Here is a 21,942-nt window from a genome sequence, read left to right as displayed (position 1 = left end):
GCCAGAAAAAGGTTCTCCAAGCTGGCACAGTTATGTGCCACTATGTGGGTGCTGGGAATCAATCTGGAGCCCTCTGGAAGAACCAGTGTTCTTAACTGCTGAGCTAAATCTCCAGTCCCATCTACATTAATTTAAAATGTATACAGAACAGATATTCCACTCTGGTTAAGCCACTAAATGCTTTTCTTTCAAAAATATCTTCCTTCTCATCTGTCTTTCCTGCTGCATTTTGAATTCGTTCTTAGGTTCCTGACATGAAAGGAAACAAAGATCGCTGACCTATGGCCATTAACCCTTAGTGGACTTGAACCTGTTCTTTAGCCCTCTCCAGGATAGGGACCGACTATTCTGCATCTGTTAGTCCACTTTTGCCTCTTCTTCCTTAAGATGGGGCACAGTTTTCCTATTCTGTAGCTGCTGCACTGTGGTCTTACAAACCGTAGACCTCTACAACGTTTTCTGTAGCTAGTCAGGAACATCCTCAGGACCTCTGGTGTTTATAAAAAAGCTGGATTTAGTGGCTCACGCTTGTCAGACCAGCACTCAGGAGGCTGAGCTTGAGGGATGTGGAATTTGAGGCCAGACAGTGTTACACAGTGAATACTGTATTTTAAATATATATGGACAGAAAGTGGCCAACGGGAACCAAACCACACTCCCCAAAGAAAGGCGACTTGAAAACCGAATCCTGTATTCACTTGCCAAGCACTGGAAACAGTACTTGAACTGGAAATAAAACAAGAGGAGAGAAAAATACCAGGTAACTGTAGTTTGTCTCTACCGGAACCCGCAGGCTCCAGGTTGCTAGCATTCATGTTGCGCTCTCTACTGACACTGTAAGTTTAGCAGCTAACCTTGCAGAGACGTGAAGGTTCTGACGGCGCAGGCGCTGGAGTTCACAACTCTTGCCACAGCGCAAGCGCTGGAGGAGGCCTCCCCAAAAACCTGACCGTTGGGGCTGTCGGAGCTCCACTGCGCAGGCGCCGCTCTCGACACCATGGCGGCCGCGTTGCTCCTATTGCGCGCACTCCGCCAAATCCCGGAGCCTGGGCCCAGGCCCTTAAGGAGCCTGCTCTCGAGCAGGCACCCAGGCCTCTCGTCTGGGTCTGGGACCAGGCGGCCATACATGGTCCGCGGGACTCCGGTTGGCTTTGCTACGGCTGGAGGCCAAGCGCCGCAGGTAACCCGCTCCGAACCTAGCGGTGGCGGCGGCTGTCGCGGGAATCTGCTAGGCCTACCCGGCTGCGTGGTGCGGGAGGGCTGTTGTAGGCTTCCCGGGGCGTGAGGTAGAGCCTCGGATGGTTCTTCTAGCCCTAGTGTGTTTGTGTTGTACCTCAGTCCCTGGCGGTTTAAAATTGAGTCCTATTTACGAGTTAGCTTCCTTCCTTTTCTTTTTGAGGCAGAATTTCACGTAGCCTGGAACTCAGTGTGTAGTCAAAGCAGCTCTTGAATTCAATGACCTCCCCCTCTCTTACCTCCCCACATCCCCCGCGCCCCCCCCCCAGCCCCGCATCTTCGGAAGCGCTGGGGTTATGGATGTGGGCCACCATACCAAGATGACTTCACCAGGGTCTGACGTTAGTGCTATAATTGGCTCAACTGGACCACTTCCATTAGGATGAATTTCAGCGCTTTCGGAAAAGTAATTGCTTAGAGCAATAGGAAGCTTTTTGCGTGAATGAAAACCAGGTAGCTGCAGATGTAGGGTAGGTTGTTATTGATAGGAATTCCTTGGGTTCCTAATGGGAAGGCTATGCTTCATTCAGGCCTCTCAACTCAGCCTGGGGAGGTTTTGATATTATCATCAAACTTCCAAATGGTCACATTTCACCGCATTGTAATATCACACATGAATATGCACTTGAACTTTTTCTTTTTTTAAGCAGAACAAGGTGGTGCACACATGCAATTTCAGCATTTACTGGGAGGTTGAGGCCAGGAAGATTGTGAATTGGAGGCTGAAACTAGTCTTGTGATCCTCAGCCTATGGTTGAAAGTTATTGGCTTTTGTTGTTTCTTTTGTGTTTTGGTTTGATTTTTGGCTGAATGTGATGACATTTATTGATGGAATTGACAGTAGAGATCCCTAAGCCCCTCCTTAGGAAGCAGGTCTAGGATGGAAACTCTGAGAAGGGGGAGATTCTCAATATGTTAATGGAGCACCTGACTTCTCAGCACTGGAAGGTCTCCCTTTACCTTTTGTGCTTTTGCTGGGATGGGTGGTCCAGGGTTCACACTCCCTGAACGCAATGTAGACCATGAAGTCCACCACCTTGTTGCTGTAGCCAAATTCACTGTGCCAGTAAAAGAGTTGAGTGTAATGATAGCCCTAACATTAAAAGTGAAAAAGTGGGAGTCACTGTTAAGGTCTCAGAAGACATCTGGATCCTCAGTATAGCCCAGGATGCCCAGTAGAGGGGTCCCTCTGATACCTTCTTCACCACCTTCTTGATGCCAATATGTTTGCCAGCTTTCTCAGGGTGGTAGGTCAGATCAGAGCAGAACATGCCAGTAAGTTTCCTTCCTATTCAGCTCTGGGATGACCTCACCTACAGTCTGGACAGTGCCAGAGGATACAAAGATGTTGATTTGGGCACCTTCATTTGCCATCATGCTAGTTTCCCAGAGAGGCTATATAGGTGGCATGGTTTGTGGTTATGAGTTGTTCAGGACATCAAAGTTGACAAATGGCCATGGCCATCAGAGCTAAGCAGTTGATGGTGCAGGAGGCATTGTTGATGCTCTTTTTGTTGTTATTTGTTTGTTTTTTGAGACAGGGTTCTTCTGTGTAGCTCTAGTTGTCCTGGAACTTAATCTGTAGTCCTGGCTGGACTCAAACTCATATATCCATTTGGCTCTGCCTCCCAAGTGCTAGGAATAAAGTCACGTACCACTACCACCTGACTTGTTGATGATCTTGAGTGAGTTGTAGTTTACAGCCACTACAAAGACCATAACTTCAGTACAAGGGGCTTCACCTGTCAAGTGAGCACCAACCTTCTCCATGTAGTGAAGAAATGAGTAGACTTCACAGTATACTCACCAGTATAACCCCATTTGATGTTGGTAGGAATGTTGTTATTAGAAGATGGAGATAGCCTTCCCATTGATAACAAGGTTCTAATTCTTAGCCTTCACTATACCATGAATTAGAAAATGTTAAATTTTACTGATCTTAACACTTAAAAGGTTTGTGGATCATGGTGGTGTACACCTTTCATCACAGCACTCAGGAGAGGAAGCAGGTAGATATCTGTGTGTTCAAGGCCAGCTTGATCTTCAATCAAATTCCATTCTAGGCCAGCCAGGGCTACATGTAAGACCCCATCTTATTGGGGGGTGGGGGGGAGAGCATAAAAGGTGAAGCCAATTGTAGAGCACAACCATAAAGCTATATTTGGGAGGTAGAGATGGAAGGTAAGGATTTCAAAGCCATCCTCAGCTATATAGTAAATTTGGGATCAGCTTGAACTATATGAGGCAGGTCTCAACAACAAAACCAAATTCTAAACAAGCTCACTGGATTGGTGGCCCAGGCTTGTAATCCCAGCACTTGGGAGGCTAATGCAAGAGGATCACTAAATTTGAGGCCAGATTATGTGTCACAGTGCTGGGATTATAGGCATCTACCACTATATCTAGTTTTATGGGGTACTGAGGATCAAACCCATAGCTTCCTGAATGGTAGGCAAGGACTACCAATTAATCCATATCCCTGTTCCTGTGTTATTTTGTAGCGTGGTCTTAGTGTTACCTCAGTCTTTTTCTTTTTTTACAGAACTTGATATTTCGAATACTGACCCCTAGCTTTGGAAGTATTAGCGGATTGTTACTGAAACAGCATATAGTACCAAATGCAGTGAGACTGTGGCAGCTTTCAGGTGTGTATCTATGAATTGCATGTTCCCACAGTGATGGACACAGCTTTTACTGTAGTCCTATAAGAGTATAATGGAAGAGGAGCATGGTCTAATATGCCTGTAATTCCAGCACTGAAACGGGGCTACCTGTTGGAGACCAGCTAGAATTAGCTAGTGAAACCTTGTCTCAAAAGAGGCAGAGAGAGAGAGAGAGAGAGAGAGAGAGAGAGAGAGAGAGAGAGAGAGAGAGAGTTAGTTAGTTCAGGTGCCGGAAAACACAGTATTTACTGTAGTGAGCTGTAGTGAGAGCATGTGGTGTTCAGTAGAGTAGCCTAGGAGCAGAAGGCTACTCTAGGGCTGGAGAGACAGCTCAGCCATTAATTGCTGGGCTCACAACCAAAAATATAAGAGTTCTGTTCCCATGTTTCCAGTACCCATGGGTGTCTGCCAGGCGGTGGTGGCACACACCTTTAGTTCCAGCACTTGGGAGGCAAAGGCAAGTGGATTTCTGTGAGTTCGAGACCAGCCTGGCCTACAAGAATTAGTTCCACGATAGGTTCCAAAACTACTCAGAGAAAGCCTGCCTCAAAAAAAAAAAAAAGGCTATAAGGCTATTCTACTGGGTAGGTGTGCTGTCATTTCACATACACTGTGATCCTGTGATCAAATCTAAGAATACAGATTCCTTGGTAAATGTCAAGTGATCATTAGAATGTTGCTAGTTTGACATTGACCAGAAAACTAAGAACAGCCACCATAAAAACCCTGAACTTCTGACCTCTTTAGTGCTGAGATTATAGGTATGATGTGCCACTGTGTCTAGTTTTATATGATGATAGGGATTGGACTTCAAACTTTGAGCATGATAAGCAAGTACTCCACCAGCTAAGCTATATTTTCATTCCAAGCTTTGGTTCTTTCTGTTGTGAGCCTGTTAGTCTTTGGATAATCTGAAGTGATGTTTATAGATAGGGAGTCTGAATACTTGATCATCCTGCCTTTACCTTCCCAGTGGTAGAATGTAGGAATATGCCACTACTTTCCTCTGCTTTTTGGGGTTTTGGGGTTGTTGGTGGTGGTTGTTTTGTTTTGTTTTTGTCTTTTTGAGACAAGGTTTTATTTTATAATCCGGACAGGCTTTGAACTCATAATCCTCCTGTCTTTACCTTCCAAGTATTGGGATTACAGGTATGTACTACCAGGCCTAGACTTAATTTTGTTCACATAAAGTGTTTTGTTTAGCAGCTCTGTGTGTGTGTGTGTGTGTGTGTGTGTGTGTGTGTGTGTGTGTGTACAGGGGTACCCCCTGTGGATCTCTGCTACCATGTGGGTCCTAGGAATCAAATTCAGGTCATCAACATTGGCAGCACATACCTTTACCTATTGAGCATTCTTAACTAACCCTCATTTAAAACATTTAAGTGTCGAGGACTGGCTCAGGACTGTGATGGCTTAGTAGTTAAGAACATTAGCTACTTTTTCAGAGGACCTAGGTTTGGTTCCCAGACCCCACAGCAACTAATAGTCATCTGTAATGCCTATTCTGTAGGATGCAACCCCTTCTGGCCTTCACTAAGCACAGAACAAGTGGTGCACAGATGTACATGCAGGCAAAACACCCACACACATAAAATAAAAATAAATAAATCTTTAAAATATAAAGTGCTGGGTGTTAATCCCAGCAGTCAGGAGGTAGAGGCAGATAGATCTCTGTGAGTTCGAGGGTGAGTCCCAGGACAGGCTCTAAAGCTACACAGAGAAACCCTGTCTCAAAAAACAAATTAAAAAAACCTAACTAAATAAATAAAGCATGAAATTAAAGTTGTATATCATTGTTGTTCTTTTTTATTTATTTATATTTTTGAGTCAGTTTCTCTGTTGTAACCCTGGCTGTCTTGGAACTCACTTTGTAAAACAATTTATGCTCAAACTCAGATCCTATCTCTGCCTTTCAAGCACTCAGTTAAAATTCTACTGTGTCTCAGGGTTGGTGCCATAATTTTACTCTTTTTTTTTTTTTTTTTTTTTTTTTTTTTTTGACTAGTTGGAATAGAGAACAGTGAAATGCTTGGATCCTAATTCGAAGGAAACAACCTGTTTCCTCATCTGCTCTGAGTTTCATTTGATTTTTTCCCCCATATCCAGTGACTCTGAGATAATTATGAACATACCCCAGCCATCCAAAAAGTCAATGTTGAGTTCTAATGGAAATAAAGATAGTTTTGCTTTCACAGACTGTTAATGTTTTTATGAAGAAAGTTGGACTCCGGGCTGGAGTTGTGCCTTATAGGTTGAAAACACTACTCTTCCAGAAGACTTGAGTTCAATTCCCAACGTCCACATCAGGCAGCTTACAACCATCTGTAACTCAGTCTTCTAAGTTCCATAAGATCTAGCACTTGATTCCTCAGGCATGCACATGATATACATACAAACAGGTAGGCAAAATACTCATATAGATAAAAAATATTTGTTTTTTAAATTAAATTTAAATTTTTTCTTGTTCATTTGTTTATTGATTTTGCAATAGGAGCTGGCACCACACCTGGCTCTGTGTGTGTGTGTGGGGGGTTGTTTTTGTTTTTTTGTTTTGTTTTGGTTTTTGGTTTTTCCAGATGGATTTATTTGTGTAGCTTTGGAGCCTATCCTGTCACTTGCTCTGTAGACCAGGGATTAAAGGTGTGAGCCACCACTGACCAGCATGCGTATTTTTTTAAAAGACTTAACTATCATGGTGATTTTCTCCCCCATCTGTTGAGACTTTGGGGAAGACCAAGCCTTTCCTATGCAGCCTTATGCCAGCCTGTCCCTGGCATTGGCAGCTAGATTGCTGCTGTTACCACAGACACCAAACTATTTAAATTATTCATCTGTTAAGCTTGTGTCATTTTTCAAACTTATGCCTGTAACGCCTGTTTTTTGATAAATTTAGGTATTAAACCTAACATATTTTGTGCCACTGAACTATATCCTCTAATTCTGTATTCTCTCATATTAGCCAATTTAATTAATTAATTAATTTATTTATATTTTTGTAGCCTAGGTAGCATTGAATTCAAGGCGATCCTTCTGCCTTCTGAGTGCTAGTATTACAGGCATGAGCTACTATACCTGGCTAGCCAATCTGTTGCTTTATTTAAAAATAATTTTTAGATTTGCTTATTTTATGTGTATGAGTGTTTTATCTGAATGTTCCTGTGACATAGGTGTACCTGCTGCCTGAGCAGTCAGAACAAGGTGTTGGATCCCCTGAAACTGCAATTATGGCTGGTTGTGAGCAGCTATGTGGGTGCAGATCTTCTGCAAGTGTCCTTAACTGCTGAGCTCTCTCCAGCCCTATTTTACTTTTTTAGAAATGAAAATAAATTGTTCAGTGTGTGTGTATACATGAATCTAGATGCCCATGGAGGCCAGAAGAGGGTGTTTGTGTTGGATTCTCTGGAGCTGGAGTTATAGGTGGCTGTGAACTGCCAAACTTGGGATCCTCTTGCAAGGGAAGTATGATCCAGCCACTAGCTGTTCAGTTTAGATAGCAAAGATTTGTCTTTCTACAATAGTAGTTTATCATTATTATTATTATTTTGGTTTTTTGAGACAGGGTTTCTCTGTGTAGCTTTGGAGCCTATCCTAGAACTCACTTTGTAGACCATACTGGCCTAAAACTCACAGAGATGGCTTGCTTCTGCCTCCCAAGTGCTGGGATTACAGGCGTGTACCACCACTGCCCAGCAAAATTTCATTATTCTATCACCAGCAGATACTGTAGTAATGTACATAAAAGGAAATGCCTCCAATGCAGCAATTCTCAAGGAATAGGTTCCAGATAGTTTCTGTTGTGATGTGGTTATTTATGGACATACTGCTTTCTTGTATGTCTCTTGTAGCTGCAAACTTAATTATTTTCTTATTTATTATAGGTAGTACTTACTATTTTAACACCTCACGGATGAAGCAGAAGAATAAAGACAATGATAAACCCAAAGGCAAAGCCCCTGAAGATGATGAAGGTACACCTACCCAATGTTTTGAAGTACCTGCCCCTCTTGTGCCTCCTTGTGTATTCTCTTGTTAATAGGGTGAGGCTATTAAGAAAGGCTCAGTTGATTGCCTGTCCCTGTGTGAACTGCCCTACTTCTGTGATTGCTGAGTCCTTTGTTCTCTCAGAGATGCCTCTGTGAACACCTATGTCCCTCTGTCACATTCAGGAATGTCTGAAGGTAGACAGAGTTTCTGTGTTTCTGCACAGAATGGGTAAACCCTAAATCCTGGGAGTGGCAACTGTGGTGAACCCAGCCTCATGCACATTCCTGAGTGTGTGAAGTCAGCAGGAGATCAGTGAGGAGAGGGCAAATGAGTGGGACAGGTTTGTAGTGGAAGGATCACCACCATTTATGGGCTAATACTGCCTTGTTCCAGTTTACAGCCATGCTTGGGGAAACTAAGAATGTTCTCATGTCTTAGGTTCACATTGCTGGAATTAGGACTCATTGAAGAGAATGTAGAAAATTAAAGTTTGAACTGAACTTCTAGATTCTTCTTCTTCTTCTACTACTACTACTACTACTACTACTACTACTACTACTACTACTACAGGGTTTCTCTGTGTTGCTTTGGAACCTGTCCTGGAAGGCTAGCCTTGAACTCACAGAGTTCACCTGTCTCTGCCTCCCAAGTGCTGAGATCAAAGGCATGAGCTACCACAGACACCATCACCCATCTAGTTTCTTAAGTTTCATAGCTAGAAGTTGTTTTTGTTTTGTTTTGTTTTTTCTGCAAGTTTTTTGGAGCCAATAATGGTGAAAGTTTTCTACCATTAGAAATAGTATGTGCTTAGCATTATACTAAGTGATTTTCATACATTGTCTCATTTAATTCTGTTCTGAAAATAGAGCAAATTCTAAACAGATAAAGTTTATTTTTTTATTTCCATGCTTATTTTGTTGGTTTGAGATAGTCTCACTTGGACCAGGCTGCCTTTAAGCTTGTATCTGTACTCCTACCTCTCTCTTGAGTGAGTGCTGGTATTACAGGCATGTACCATCATGCTTACCTAAGTTATTAAATCTAAAAGGCAAAGCTGGGTCTAAGAGATGGGTCAGTGAGTAAAGAACTTGTCATGCAAGTGTGAGGAGTTTGGATCCACAGCACCCATGTATAAATGTGGACAGTTTGACAGCCTATAAGTTTCATCACTGGGGAGTAGAGATAGGGAATCTCTGGCACAATCTGACTGACTAGACTGGTTAAATCAACAAGCTCTAGTTCAAGTAAAAGGCCTTGTCTTAGTATATAAGATGGTGAACAAGGGCTGGGTAGATGGATCAGTGGGAACTACATGGTGGCTCACAACCATCTATAATGAGATCTGGTGCCCTCTTCTGGCCTGCAGGGATACGCTGTATACATAATAAATAAATACATCTTAAAAAAAAAAAAAAAAAAAAAAGAACAATTAAGGAAGTCTCCTGATGTGAACTACACATGCATACCTACCCACACATGTATACTCACACATATGAATACATACACACTCAGACCACACACATAGGTTTTTGTTTGTTTTTAAACAAAACTACAAAGAATTACAACATAAGGGCTGGAGAGATTGCTTAGAGGTTAAGAGTACTGACTGCTTTTCTAGAGATCCTGAGTTCAATTCCCAGCAACCACATGGTGGCTCACAACCATCTATACGATCTGGTGCCCTTTTCTGCTCTGCAGGCGAACATGCAGGTAGAACACTGTATACATAATAAATCTTTAAGAAAATAAAAAAAGAATTACAACATACAGGTCGATGTTTCACATCTTGAAGTGGCGAAGTGGAAAGGGCTTCTCTTCTTCCTTGTTTTTTTTTGGGGGGGGCATGAAGTATCATGTAACCCCAGCTGGCCTAGAACTCACTGTATAGCTGAGGCCTCAGCTTCTCAAGTGCTAGGTTTATAGAAGTGTGACTCTGCTCCTGGCTTTGGTTTTTTGTTAATCGTTTTGCTTGTTTGTTTTTGTTTTGAGACAGGGTCTTACTCTGTAGCTCTGGCTGACCATTGCCTCAGGTTCTCAAGAAGATTGTAAGTCTTCATGCCTGGCTTTTTATTTTTACTTTTTTTTTAAATAGAGTTTTTCTATATAACACCCCTTGGCTGTCCTGGAACTAGTTCTGTAGACAAGATTGGCCTTGAATTCACAGAGATCTGCCTGTCTCTGCCTCCTGAGTGCTGGAATTAAAGGCATGCACTACCACCCCTGGCTAGGAAATAATAAACTTTTGATAAAATTTTCAGGCAGAGGTTGGAGAGGTAGCCCAGTGGTTAAAAGTACTTAATGCTCTTGCAGAGGACCCTGGTCATTTCCCAGCACTTGCATGATAGGTCCCAACCATCTAGGTTGTGTTCTAGTTCTAGGAGACTTCATATCCTCTTCTGGCCTCCATGGGCTCCTGCACGCATGAGATGCACATAAATTCACACAGGCACGCACGCACGCACGCACACAAAATAAATACATTTTAAAACTTTCCAGGCAGTTTCCTAAGGAGAATGCCTCCATTGTTTCTGCAAGATGAGACTTGTCCTTACCTTCCAGGCTTCTCTACAGGTCATCAGAGGTCAGAATAAATGTTATGAGTCTAAAACTATCTACATGGTGCTCAGAGCAGGAAGGATTTCTGAGCCTGAAAACCTAGTGATTCTACCTTTGAAATTCATTAACAGCATTTTGTCTTTATTGCCCCATCCCCCCAGAAGAATTTTAGCAACAAAGTTTGCTATTAGTTTTTTATGCTGCTGACTGGTGGATGTACCATGTTTTAGCTTTGATGGAGGTTCATGCCTTAAGTACTTTGGAGACAGTGTGATATCAGAAAAACAAAACTCTGCTGTGAACTTTCTGAGCTGGTACATTATTAGCCTCAAAGATATGTAAGAAATATGTAGGAAGAGGTATTTAGGGGGCTAGAGATATGACTCAGTGGTTGAAGAGTGTTTACTGCTCTTGCAGAGGATATGAGTTCAATTCCCAGCACAAATTGTCTGAAATTCTAGTTCCAGGGGATCCATCACCCTTTTTTGACTCTGCAGACACTGTACTCAAAAGTACAAACCACACTTAAACATATGTATAATTAAAAGCATGTAGGAACAATCTGTGAAGTTTTGAGATTTTAGACACAAATAAACATGGCACAGATCAATGAGGGACAGGCAGAGTTGGGCATCTTGGCAGAGTCCTTGAGGAAGAAGTTGAGCACTGGGCATGGAATGCCAGTTTCTAGTCAATCCCAGGGTCAGTGTTCACTCTCTCTTTTGACAGAATCATGGAAATAGAAATGAGGGGTGGTATGATATAGTCTTAAGGCCTAGCATATGAGTTATATTTATTTTTGTTTTGTTTTTTCGAGACAGAGTTTCTCTGTGGCTTTGGATGCTGTACTGGCACTAGCTTTTGTAGACCAGACTGGTCTCGAACTGACAGAGATCTGCCTGCCTCTGCCTCCCAAATGCTGGGATTAAAGGTGTGTGCCACCCCCGTACCCCCCAGCTATTTATTAATTTTTTGACTTTTTGAAATTAAGAGAAGAATGGTCTCAATTTTGTAACCCAGGCTGAACCTGAACATTCTGGGATTACAGTTATAGGTATACAACATCATGTTTGCCCCCACCCCCACACTTAACACAAGACCAGGGTTGTATATGCTCAGGGTGTTTTTGTGTATGGATGTTTTGTCTACATGTGTGCCTGTGCATTACATGTGTGCCTGCTGCCCTGGAACTGGAGTTCTAGACAGCTGTGAGTCAGCTGTGAGCCACCAGTGGGTGCTGGGAATTGAATCCAGGTTCTCTGGAAGAGTAGTCAGTGCTCTTTTAACAGGTGGACTATCTTTTCCAGCTAGTCCTAGGCAGTTTTAGAACTCAGTATGTGGCAGAGGATGATCTTGAATATCTGAGCCCTCTGTTTCTACCTCTTAAGTGCTAGGCTTGCAGGTATGTGCAACCATGCCCAGCTTTAGTTTATTTTTTACTTTATCTTTTATTATTACTATTTAAGACAGGGTTTCACTGTGTATTTCTGATTGTTCTAGAACCTATCATATAGTTCAGGCTGACCTCAAACTTACAGAGATCCCTGTGTATCAGCACTCCAGAGAACTGGGATTAAAGATGTGTATTATTTTGGTATTTTTAAGACAGTGTCAGGGGCTGGAGAGATCGCTCAATGGTTAAGAGCACTGGCTGCTCTTCCAGAGGACCTGGGTTCAATTCCCAGCACCCACATAGCAGCTCACAACTGTCTGTAACTGTAGATCCAGGAGATCTGGCTTACTCACACAGACATATGCAGGCAAAACATAGATGCACATAAAATAAAAATAAATAAGTTATTAAAAAAAGAAAAAGACAAAGTGTCATGTATTCCCAGGCTGGCCTTAAACTTACTATGTAACTAAGAATGACTTTGAACTCTTGATTTTTCTGCTACCACCTAATTACTAACATTACAGGCAAAATTATTTATTTTGTTTTAATTATTGTGTATGTCTGTGTACCATATGAGTGCCAGAAGTAGATATGGAACTAGAATTGGAGTTACGCATGATTGTGAGCTACCATTTAAGTATGGTGTCCTTTGGAAGAGTAGCCAGTATACTAACCACTGAGCCATCTCTCTAGCCCTATGTTTTAGTTTTTATTATATCTATTTATTTGTGTTTTGTGGGAAAGGGGCATGCATACACAGTGTTTGTGGAAATTGAAAAACAATTTGTGGGAGTCCGTTCTGTCTTTCCACTATGTGGGTCCAGGTCATGAAGCTTGGCACCAAGTGCCTTTACTTGCTGAGCTATTTTGCCAGCTTTGGAGTCTTCTGTATATATGTGTGAATGTGCTCATAAACATGTTTGATTGTGGTTTTTAGAGACAGAGTCTCATTATGTAGCCCTGGTTGTTCTGTAACTCACAGAGATACTTGTCTGTCTGTCTGTCTGTCTGTTTGTTTGTAGCCTGGATGTCCTGGAACTCACTTTGTAGACCAGGCTGGCCTCTAATTCACAGAGATCCACCTTCCTCTACCTCCCAAGTGCCTTCACCACTGCATTTGGCATCAACTTATTTTTAAATATTACATTTCAATAATTAAGTTTGGGTAGAGGAAGAATTCAGCTCTTCCATGGATGAGGAAGATGTTATCTTTTGGGACAAATAAGAGAAGATACTCACTAGGCTTGATAGTTTTCATATGCTACAGAATGCATTTCAGAGCCTTTGTCTGCTTTTAGACTTGTGGAAGACTTTTGTACAAGACAACAGGATGGTGTTCCTAAGATGGCTTTTACCTTTAAAAGTTGCTACTTTCACAGTGGGAACTACAACTTCCCCTGAAGTGATTTCAGTGAATAAAGTCCCAGTGACGGCAGGCAACATATGGATAGTATTTGTCAAGTTTATCTCTTCTCTTTCTCAGGCATGGAAGATGGGAGGGTGGTGGTGGTATTGAAACAGAGTCTCTCTACATAGTCCTAGCTGTCCTGGAGATCTCTATGTAGACCAGGATGTCCTTGAACTCCTGAGATCCTCCTGCCTTTACCTCCCAAGTGCTGAGATACATGAGGAGGTGCTTATTCTTATTGCAACTAGATATGCCATGTTTTATTGATACCCGTGAGAGATGGCCCTATCCTGGATAGAGACAGGAGTGGATTGGAGTGGGTTTGGGGGACACCTTGTGCTTACTCTTGATGTGCCTGATTCTTCCTGTGTTCTGTTCAGAAGAGAGGAGACGAAAAGAGCGGGAAGACCAGATGTATCGTGAGAGGCTGCGCACCTTGTTCATCATTGCTGTTGTAATGAGCTTGCTGAATTCCCTCAGTACCAGTGGGGGCAGTATTTCTTGGACAGACTTTGTCAATGAGATGCTGGCTAAAGGCGAGGTGCAGCGTGTACAGGTGGTACCCGAAAGTGATGTGGTGGAAGTCTATCTGCATCCTGGAGCTGTGGTGTTTGGCCGGCCTGTGAGTCAGGGTGAAGGCATTGGGAAGACTGGGAAAGTTGGGAGTATCCCTTTTTCAGTCAGCCTTTTGATCCTGGGCTTGTCTGGTTGCCTTTAACAAGATGAGTACAAAGTAGGACTTTCTGCAGGGTTTGAGCAGTGCTTGTTAAGGTGGAGCTTAAGGAAGGTAGTCAGGCTAGAGGGCTAGCTCAGTGGTTAAAAACACTTGCTGCTCTTACTGAGGACCTGGGTTTGATTCCCAGAACCAATATACATATGTAAAGAATTTATTGCCGGGCATTGGTGGTATATGCCTTTAGTCCCAGCATTTGGGAGGCAGAGGCAAGCTGATCTTTGTGAGGCCAGCCTAGTCTATAGAGCCAGTTCCAGGACAGGTTCCAAAGAGTTCTTGACAGGAAAGACAGCTCTGATGGGGTGTCAGAGTGGAAGAGGTGAAAATAAGTGACAGTTGATTCTAAACAGTATCTCTTTGGTATGAAAGGATAAGGAGATGAGACCCAGAAGTTGTGCTGAGCTAATCTGGGTCTGTGCAGGCTGGTTGTGAAGTCAGGGGAGGGTCATGAAGGGAGGGCTAAGGTGGCAAGGAGTTCCTGTAAACAGTTTGCAACATAGCCCTTAAGTGGATGGTTGACAGGGATGGATACAGGAAAAGATGATGGGTTTTTAGTCTGAGCCCTGCTGATACCACAAACCAGTCTGCCCTTTGAGGGATATAAAATAAATGCAAGTTAGTGAAGGTCTAGAGCCAGAGAGGACAATGAGGGACTGTGCTCATACCAAGATCCCAGCTTGGGAGACTGGAAGAATACACATGATAGGTCAGTGAATGGGGGTTCAGATCAGGTAGGAAGCTCATTGTCAGAGAACAGGGACATGCCCCACCCCCAGGGTGAGAGTACTCAGTGCCTAGCGATTGAAGCTGATATTGGCCTCAGAGTACAGCCAATATGAGGTAAGTGCCATCCTACTTTGCTTCAGTTTTTAGAGTGTCTTTCTTATTTATCCCCCAGTAATATATGCCATTACTGAGTCCTGAAAGCATTATGGCAAGCATATTGTCAAGATCCTGTCCATCTTTCCAGACTGTTTCTATGTGAGCCTTAAAATTACTTGAGTATAGGATTAATTAGGACTCTTTTTTTTTTTTTTTTTTTTTTTTTTAAGTCAAGGCTTTCCTGTGTAGCTTTGTAGACCAGGCTGGCCTTGAACTCACAGAGATCCACCTGCCTCTACCTCCTGAGTGCTGGGATTAAAGGCATGTGCCACCACTGCCTGGCCTGATTTTTTTTTAATTAATTAATATTTTACATTTTTTTTTAAGACAGCTTATTATGTAGCACTGGCCAGTCTGGGCCTTACTATGTAGACCAGGCTCGCCTCAAACTCCTAGAGATCCACCTGTCTCTGCCTCCCAAGTTCTAATATTAAAGGTATATGCTACCACATTCAGCCAACAGACTCTGAATTTTTTCTTTCATCTCCTCATGTTTTATTTGCAGTTTGATGACAGGAGAGTGTAACTATGAGAGGCCACGTGACTGTGCTCCCTTGCTTCAAGTAGCCATACCAGGCTGTAGGCACAGACTCTATTTGCAGGCTGTACTGACTAGAATGAGCCTATTCTTCCAGTGTAGTATGTTTCCTTTCAACAGACCTGTTCTGCACCTCAAAAGGACACTTTAAAATTCCTCTTACCTGGATGTGGGTGGCATGGGTGTCATCTGGTCCAACAAGTTCGATTAGATCAGCTCTGTGCTGATAGTTTGTAAGAACTAGGACCATGAAGTCAACACCCTCTGTCAAACAACAAAAGCTGAATCCATCTAACCACAAAAATGAAGGATGACACAAGAAGCACCTAGCCCAAAACACCTACCTACCTCAGCAAAGGTGCACAGAGCGACCTCTGGATGAGGCAGCTACAGAAGGCCCCAGACACTGCAGAGAATGTAGGGTTTGAATTGGCTTCTGAACTAAGACACTTTGCTCTTGAGTCTGCCATAATAAAGAGGGTCATTTCAACACTTTTCCCCTTATGTAGGTTGGTGAAGCTATTCGGGTGTTGGAATGGCTTGATGTATTGGGAAAGCCCAGATCAGACACCTACGATCAGTAAAAGTAATCCTGAAAGTGTAACTATAGCTAAGTTACAGATAGCTAAGGTACAGAGAGAGGAAATGTAATGATGGTTAAAATATTTTATTGCCTCTTCACTGTCACCTCTACCAATATTCACCAAGCCATGACACATTGTTGAAGACTTCTCTGAAACTGTGGGGCTGGGCCATCCATCTTCCATCATTTGCTCAAGTTAAATCCAGGAATGTATTAGAATTTGAGCTCCTAATAATTTAACCTAGTAGTGTGTGTGGATGTGGACTATGACAAAAGTGACATGAAAACTGGGCAAGGTGGTTCATTCAAGGGAAGTCTGAATTCAAGACCAACATGAATTATATAACAAGACTATTATCTCACAAAACAAAAGCAAAAGTAATAAAACCTCAAACTGATGACCCACACTGGCCATGAGATAATTGTGACTTCCTACAGGTGCCTGTCCCTGTGGTGAGTCCCACATGCCAGGGTAAAATGTTGCTTAGTGCAAAGAATTTTCAAAAGGTTATCTCCTGAGACCATCACTCTAGGTTGGACTGGAGAAAACTACAACTTTTTAGGCATGGAAGTGCTTTCTACAGTGTCCTCTTTGGAGCCCTGGTGTCATGTTGTGTGCCAGCTCTGTGTGCTGACATTCCACTCTCTGTTTGCCCACTCTACATTTTACCCACAGCGGTTGGCCTTGATGTACCGGATGCAGGTTGCAAATATAGACAAATTTGAAGAGAAGCTTCGAGCAGCTGAAGATGAGCTGAACATTGAGAGCAAGGACAGGATTCCTGTTTCCTACAAGCGGACAGGATTTTTTGGAAAGTACGTTTGTTGTCCTGTGGACTTGACCTAATCTGGCTTGTAATGTAAAACAGGCAATAGATTTTGAGTTGACTTTGCTGGGTCCCTGTGGGGAGGTTCCATGAAGGCGAAAGTACAGAGGTTGCAGATGTGGAAGTGCAAATCCCTATTCATTCTCTTGAGTTGTCTGTGCTAGCTTTGTTTTTTTGTGGTTTTTGAGACAGGGTTTCTCTGTACCTTTGGGAGCCTGTCCTGGAATTTGCTCTTTAGACCAGGCTGGCCTCAAACTCACAGAGATTTGCCTGCCTCTCCCAAGTGCTGAGATCAAACACATATGCCACCACTGCCAGGCTCCTGTGGTAGTTCTTAATTAAACACACCAGGGTTGCTGTTTTCTATAAAGGAAAATGGAACAGATGGAATAGAAAAGGCCACAGTAAGTATAAATTCTTTCAGAGGCATCCTAGTACTGTTTAGTATATTGTAAGGGACCATGGAACCCATAGGCTTCACTAGGCTGACAGTCATAGAAGCCAATGTCTAAAGAGTAGTTTATTGTGAGTTTCTGACCTGAGATGCAGCAGTCCAGTATCTAGCTTTGAAAATGACTTGTAATCGGCACAGCCCAGATGCTGAAACCTCCTAGCCTGAGACTGAACTGGTTTTACTGTTAAGTGATAGAGAGGTATGGGGCAGGTGGCCTTCTTCTTCCTTCTCATATAGAGAGCCTATTCATAGTTTAATTTTGTTGAGTCTTTATTATTATTATTATTATTATTATTATTGGTTTACTAATTGAAAATGACAAAATATAGCATGTTAACCATAGAAGACCCTGCTTTTGTAAGCATGGTCACATAGCAGGGTAGGTAAGCCTTTGTTCCTTTGTTTGTTTAGTCTAAACACTTGAAAATCTGTGTGGAAGAGGAAATTTGGTAACGTGGGACAGGAAAGCGTGGCTGCACAACTGTTTGCTTTCTGCCTTGGCCTCAGATTTGGAGGTTCCAGCTTCTAAGTTTTATTCGTCAGTTACCTTGACAATGACTTCCACCCCAATAACTACCTTTCCTTTTTACCTAGTGCCCTCTATGCCCTGGGAATGACAGCAGTGGGCTTGGCCATCTTGTGGTATGTTTTCAGACTGACTGGGATGACAGGAAGGGAAGGCGGATTCAGTGCTTTTGTAAGTTGGACTGCTGAATGTTTGTGTGTAAGAACTGGAAAAAATCCTCAGGGAAAAGGACTTTTTACAGTGGTCATGATCATCAACCTGCTTGCCTGCTTGGCTGACTGAGAAGTGTGGGGTAGCCAGTGTTCCTGAAAGCCCATTTCCTGACATGAGGGCCACTGAGCCCACTGAGTATAGGGAACTGTGTCCTGTGTCTCTCTCCTTTTTTTTTTTCAAAGTCCCATATCAGCTTGGAGTGGTGCTCTTCTTCTTCTTTTTTCTTATTGGCTGATAGAAAAATGTTAAAAATACTTTAAAGACGCCGGGCTTTGGTGGCACATGCCTTTAGTCCCAGCACTCGAGAGGCAGTGTCAGGCGGATCTCTGTGAGGTCGAGGCCATCCTGGTTTACAGAGTGAGTTCCAGGACAGCCTCCAAAGCAATACAGAGAAACCCTGTCTCAAAAAACTACACACAAACACAAACAAAAACCAAAAAAAAAAAAAAAAAAAAAAAAAAAAAGAACAGGCATAATGTAGGAAAACTCTTTTTCTATTCTTGGAATGTACCTTAGGAAGTGTACTCTACTTCTATGGCTTCTCCATCCCTTAGGCTTAGTCAGGGATGTAGGCAGCTCCTTTTCTAGCCCAGTTAGTGTCACTCTGTTTTCTCAGAAAATGCAAGTATATTTCTGACCCCTTAGCTAAAGGAGACTTTTTATTCTGGTGTTCTGTTGGTGATTAACCCTAGTACCTTTTTCATGCTAGGCAAGCTCTCTACCATTGAGCTATACTCTTTACCCTGAGTTCATGTTTGTCTTTCCCTTCCTCCCTTCCTCTCTTTTTCCCTCCTTCCCTCCCTCCCTCCTTTTCTTCCTTCCCTCCTTTCCCTTTTTTTCTTTTTCCTGAGACAGGTTTTCACTGTGCAGTTCTTATACATTATGTAGACCAGACTAGCATGGAATTTACAGAGATCTGCCTGCATCTGCCCTGAAAGCTGGGATATAGGGTAGGAGTCACCATGCCCAAAAAGTGTTGTTTTTGTTTTTGTTTTTCAAGACAGGGTTTCTCTGTGCAGCCCTGACTGACCTGGAACTTGCCTTATAGACTAGGTTGACCTCGATCTCAGAGATCCACCTGTCTCTGCCTCTCTAGTGCTGTACCAGGCCACCACCTGACTCCAAAGAGGTTTTTTTTTGTTTTGTTTTTTCACTTATTTCTCTCTCTCTCTATTTTTCTTTTGTTTGTTTGTTTTGTTTTTCTTTGCTGTTGTTTTTGTTTTGTTTTTCAAGACAGGGTTTCTCTGTTACAGCTCTGGCTGTCTTGTAACTCACTCTGTAGATCAGGCTGGCCTCTTACTCACAGAGAACCGCCTGCCTCTGACTCCCGAGTGCTGAGGTTAAAGGTGTGTGCCATCACCACCCAGCTACATATTTAACTTTTTAAATTTTATTTTCATTTTATGTATATGAGTGTTTTGCCTGCATGTGTTTGCATCCTGTACATGCAGTGCCAACAGAGACCAGAAGAGAGAGTTGAATCTCCTGAACCTCAACTTATAGAAGGTTGTTTCTATGTGGGTGCTAGTAATTGAACCTCTGTAGGAACAAGTACTCTTAACCAGTGAAACATCTTTCCAGTTCTTTTTTTTTTTTTTAAGGTAAATTGTGAGATTACTTTCTTCCTAATACAAACAATACAAACTAGAGATTCCCCTCATGCATTTGAAATGGTCTGTGATTCCCAGTGTAATGGAGGGAATAGGCTGAATGGGGTGCTTCTCCTAGGCTGTAAGAGGAAGCTGCTCCACTGTAAATGGACATAGAGGTTTGTGTTAGGCCAGGCAAATAGCAGCTACTGCTTCCATGTTTTGCTAGGGATTCTCAGCTTCCTGCCCTGCGCTCTTTCTCTATAGAATCAGCTTAAAATGGCACGTTTCACCATTGTGGATGGGAAGACAGGGAAAGGAGTCAGCTTCCAAGATGTGGCAGGAATGCATGAAGCCAAACTGGAAGTCCGAGAGTTTGTGGATTATCTGAAGGTGAGAATCGTGTTAAGCCCATGAAAGATGTGAGTAGGTCGTGACATGTCTTCTCTCCAAGAAAGAAGGCTGCAGAGAGCAGAAACCTTGAGACTGGAGTTTGTTCCATGAGTTAGATGTTATATGTTAAAGGTAACATTATCATCTCATAGGTATGATAAAATGTGTCTGTACCATTGGGAGGCAGAGGCAGTCAGATCTCTGTGAGTTCAAGGCCAGTCTGATCTACAGAGCAAGTAACAGACCTACACAGAGAAACCCTGTCTTGAAAAACTAAAAATAAGATGTATCTGTACCTGTTAAACCAACAATGCTCAGTATACAGTTGGCCACTAAAAGAGAAGAGTGTAATAGTCCACTTCAACTAGACCATCTCTTCTTTTGGAATTGAGACCCTATGAAGCTCTTTGCTTTTTCTGGAACCACTGAAGCTATAGCCAATTCATGACTATCATAAGTTACTCTTCATATGAGTCACTTAAACATTCTATGTGAAATACTGAGTACTTAGTGTCACATGTCTATTCCTGCTTAGAGCCCAGAGCGTTTCCTTCAGCTTGGTGCCAAAGTTCCAAAGGGTGCCCTGTTACTGGGACCCCCTGGTTGTGGGAAGACGCTATTGGCCAAGGCAGTAGCCACGGAGGCTCAGGTGCCCTTTTTAGCAATGGCTGGCCCGGAGTTTGTCGAGGTAATTGGAGGTAGGTATGGGCTAGAAGCATGGGCAAGTTTATTGGCCTAGTGCCTGGGATGGCTTTTTACATAACCCTCCCTAACATGGATGGGGAGCTGAGTGGAACAGAGAAGGAAAAACATAACCCAAGTTAAAATAAGTTTTAGACAGAGGTGGCATATGCCTGTAATTCCAGCATTTGGGAGTCAGAGACAGGTGGAGCTCTTGAGTTTGAGGCCAGCCTGGTCTACAGAGTGAGTTCCAAGATATCCAGGGTTAACAGAGAAACCCTGTCTCAAACAGACAAAAAAAAAAAAAAAAAAAACGCTTTGGTCCACATCCACTTGGTAATTATGTGCTTTGTTTCTGTTTTGATTTGTGGCTTGGGAAGTCCAGATGGCAAGATGACACTCTTGGTTCATCTGCAGAGAATGGCCTTTGGTGGAAGATATTGCCTGGATGTAACTCCAAAAACAGGATTTGATTTCCTTTATCTGCCTACTACTCCGTGTCCCCTCAGGACTGGGAGCTGCCCGAGTGCGAAGCCTTTTCAAGGAAGCCCGAGCGCGGGCCCCTTGCATAGTGTACATCGATGAGATTGATGCTGTGGGAAAGAAACGTTCCACCTCCATGTCCGGCTTCTCCAACACAGAGGAAGAACAGACCCTCAACCAGCTGCTGGTTGAGATGGACGGTCAGTTCCCAGCATGCCTCCCCATACACTGTATACCAGCTGTTATATGTCCATCCGTTTGGTACCTTTAAGAAACTCCTCTTTGGGTGCTGGAGGGCTCAGTGGTTAAGAGTACTTATTGCTATTACAGAGGACCTGGATTTGGTTTCCAGTATCCACGTGGTAGCTCTCAATCATCTATAATTCTAGTTCCTTGGTATCCAGTGCCCTTCTAACCTGCTGGCATCAGGCACACATATGGTACATATAACATACTTGCAGGCAAAATATTCATACAGGTAAAATTAGTAAATATAAAGGAATTACAGCTTTTCTTTTTCAAGTTTTTCATACTGGGGAGTAAACCCAGGACTTCCCATATGTTAGGTGAGCACTGACCACTAGCTTCCTCCCCATTGAAATCCAACAGTCAAGCTTGGTCAGAGGGAAGCCAGGACTGTGAGTGGTGACAGCTAGTAGTGAGGCCTTTAAGCTGTTGAATCCCCTCAATTTCTCTGTTGTGTGTTTCTATGTTCCTGGAGTGAGAGGGTTGAGCAGTGTGTTGAGATTCTTGTGTTACAACAAGGGGTACCCATGTGTGTGACTCTGTGAAGGAGA

General features: G+C 42.9%; 1 protein-coding gene across 3 annotated transcripts in view; it reads left to right on the top strand.

Moving 5' to 3' along the window:
- Nucleotides 1-970: 970 nt before the first annotated feature.
- Spg7 (SPG7 matrix AAA peptidase subunit, paraplegin) overlaps nt 971-21,942 on the top strand; it is a 39,310-nt gene continuing 18,338 nt past the window's right edge. For 2 of the 3 annotated variants that reach the window (XM_051201861.1, XM_051201859.1), the window contains exons 1-9: nt 971-1,180; nt 3,779-3,881; nt 7,778-7,867; nt 13,624-13,865; nt 16,656-16,795; nt 17,855-17,957; nt 19,856-19,981; nt 20,517-20,679; nt 21,172-21,345. In XM_051201861.1, the coding sequence (XP_051057818.1) occupies nt 998-1,180; nt 3,779-3,881; nt 7,778-7,867; nt 13,624-13,865; nt 16,656-16,795; nt 17,855-17,957; nt 19,856-19,981; nt 20,517-20,679; nt 21,172-21,345 (1,324 nt within the window). In that variant the 5' untranslated portion in view covers nt 971-997. The remainder of the gene's footprint in view (nt 1,181-3,778; nt 3,882-7,777; nt 7,868-13,623; nt 13,866-16,655; nt 16,796-17,854; nt 17,958-19,855; nt 19,982-20,516; nt 20,680-21,171; nt 21,346-21,942) is intronic. The other variant, XM_051201860.1, reaches the window with a different exon arrangement.

This window comes from Phodopus roborovskii, unplaced genomic scaffold (assembly GCF_943737965.1).
Source record: "Phodopus roborovskii unplaced genomic scaffold, PHOROB, whole genome shotgun sequence".
In the NCBI taxonomy this organism is placed as follows: Eukaryota; Metazoa; Chordata; class Mammalia; order Rodentia; family Cricetidae; genus Phodopus; species Phodopus roborovskii.
This window is presented reverse-complemented; position numbering and strand designations above follow the sequence as displayed.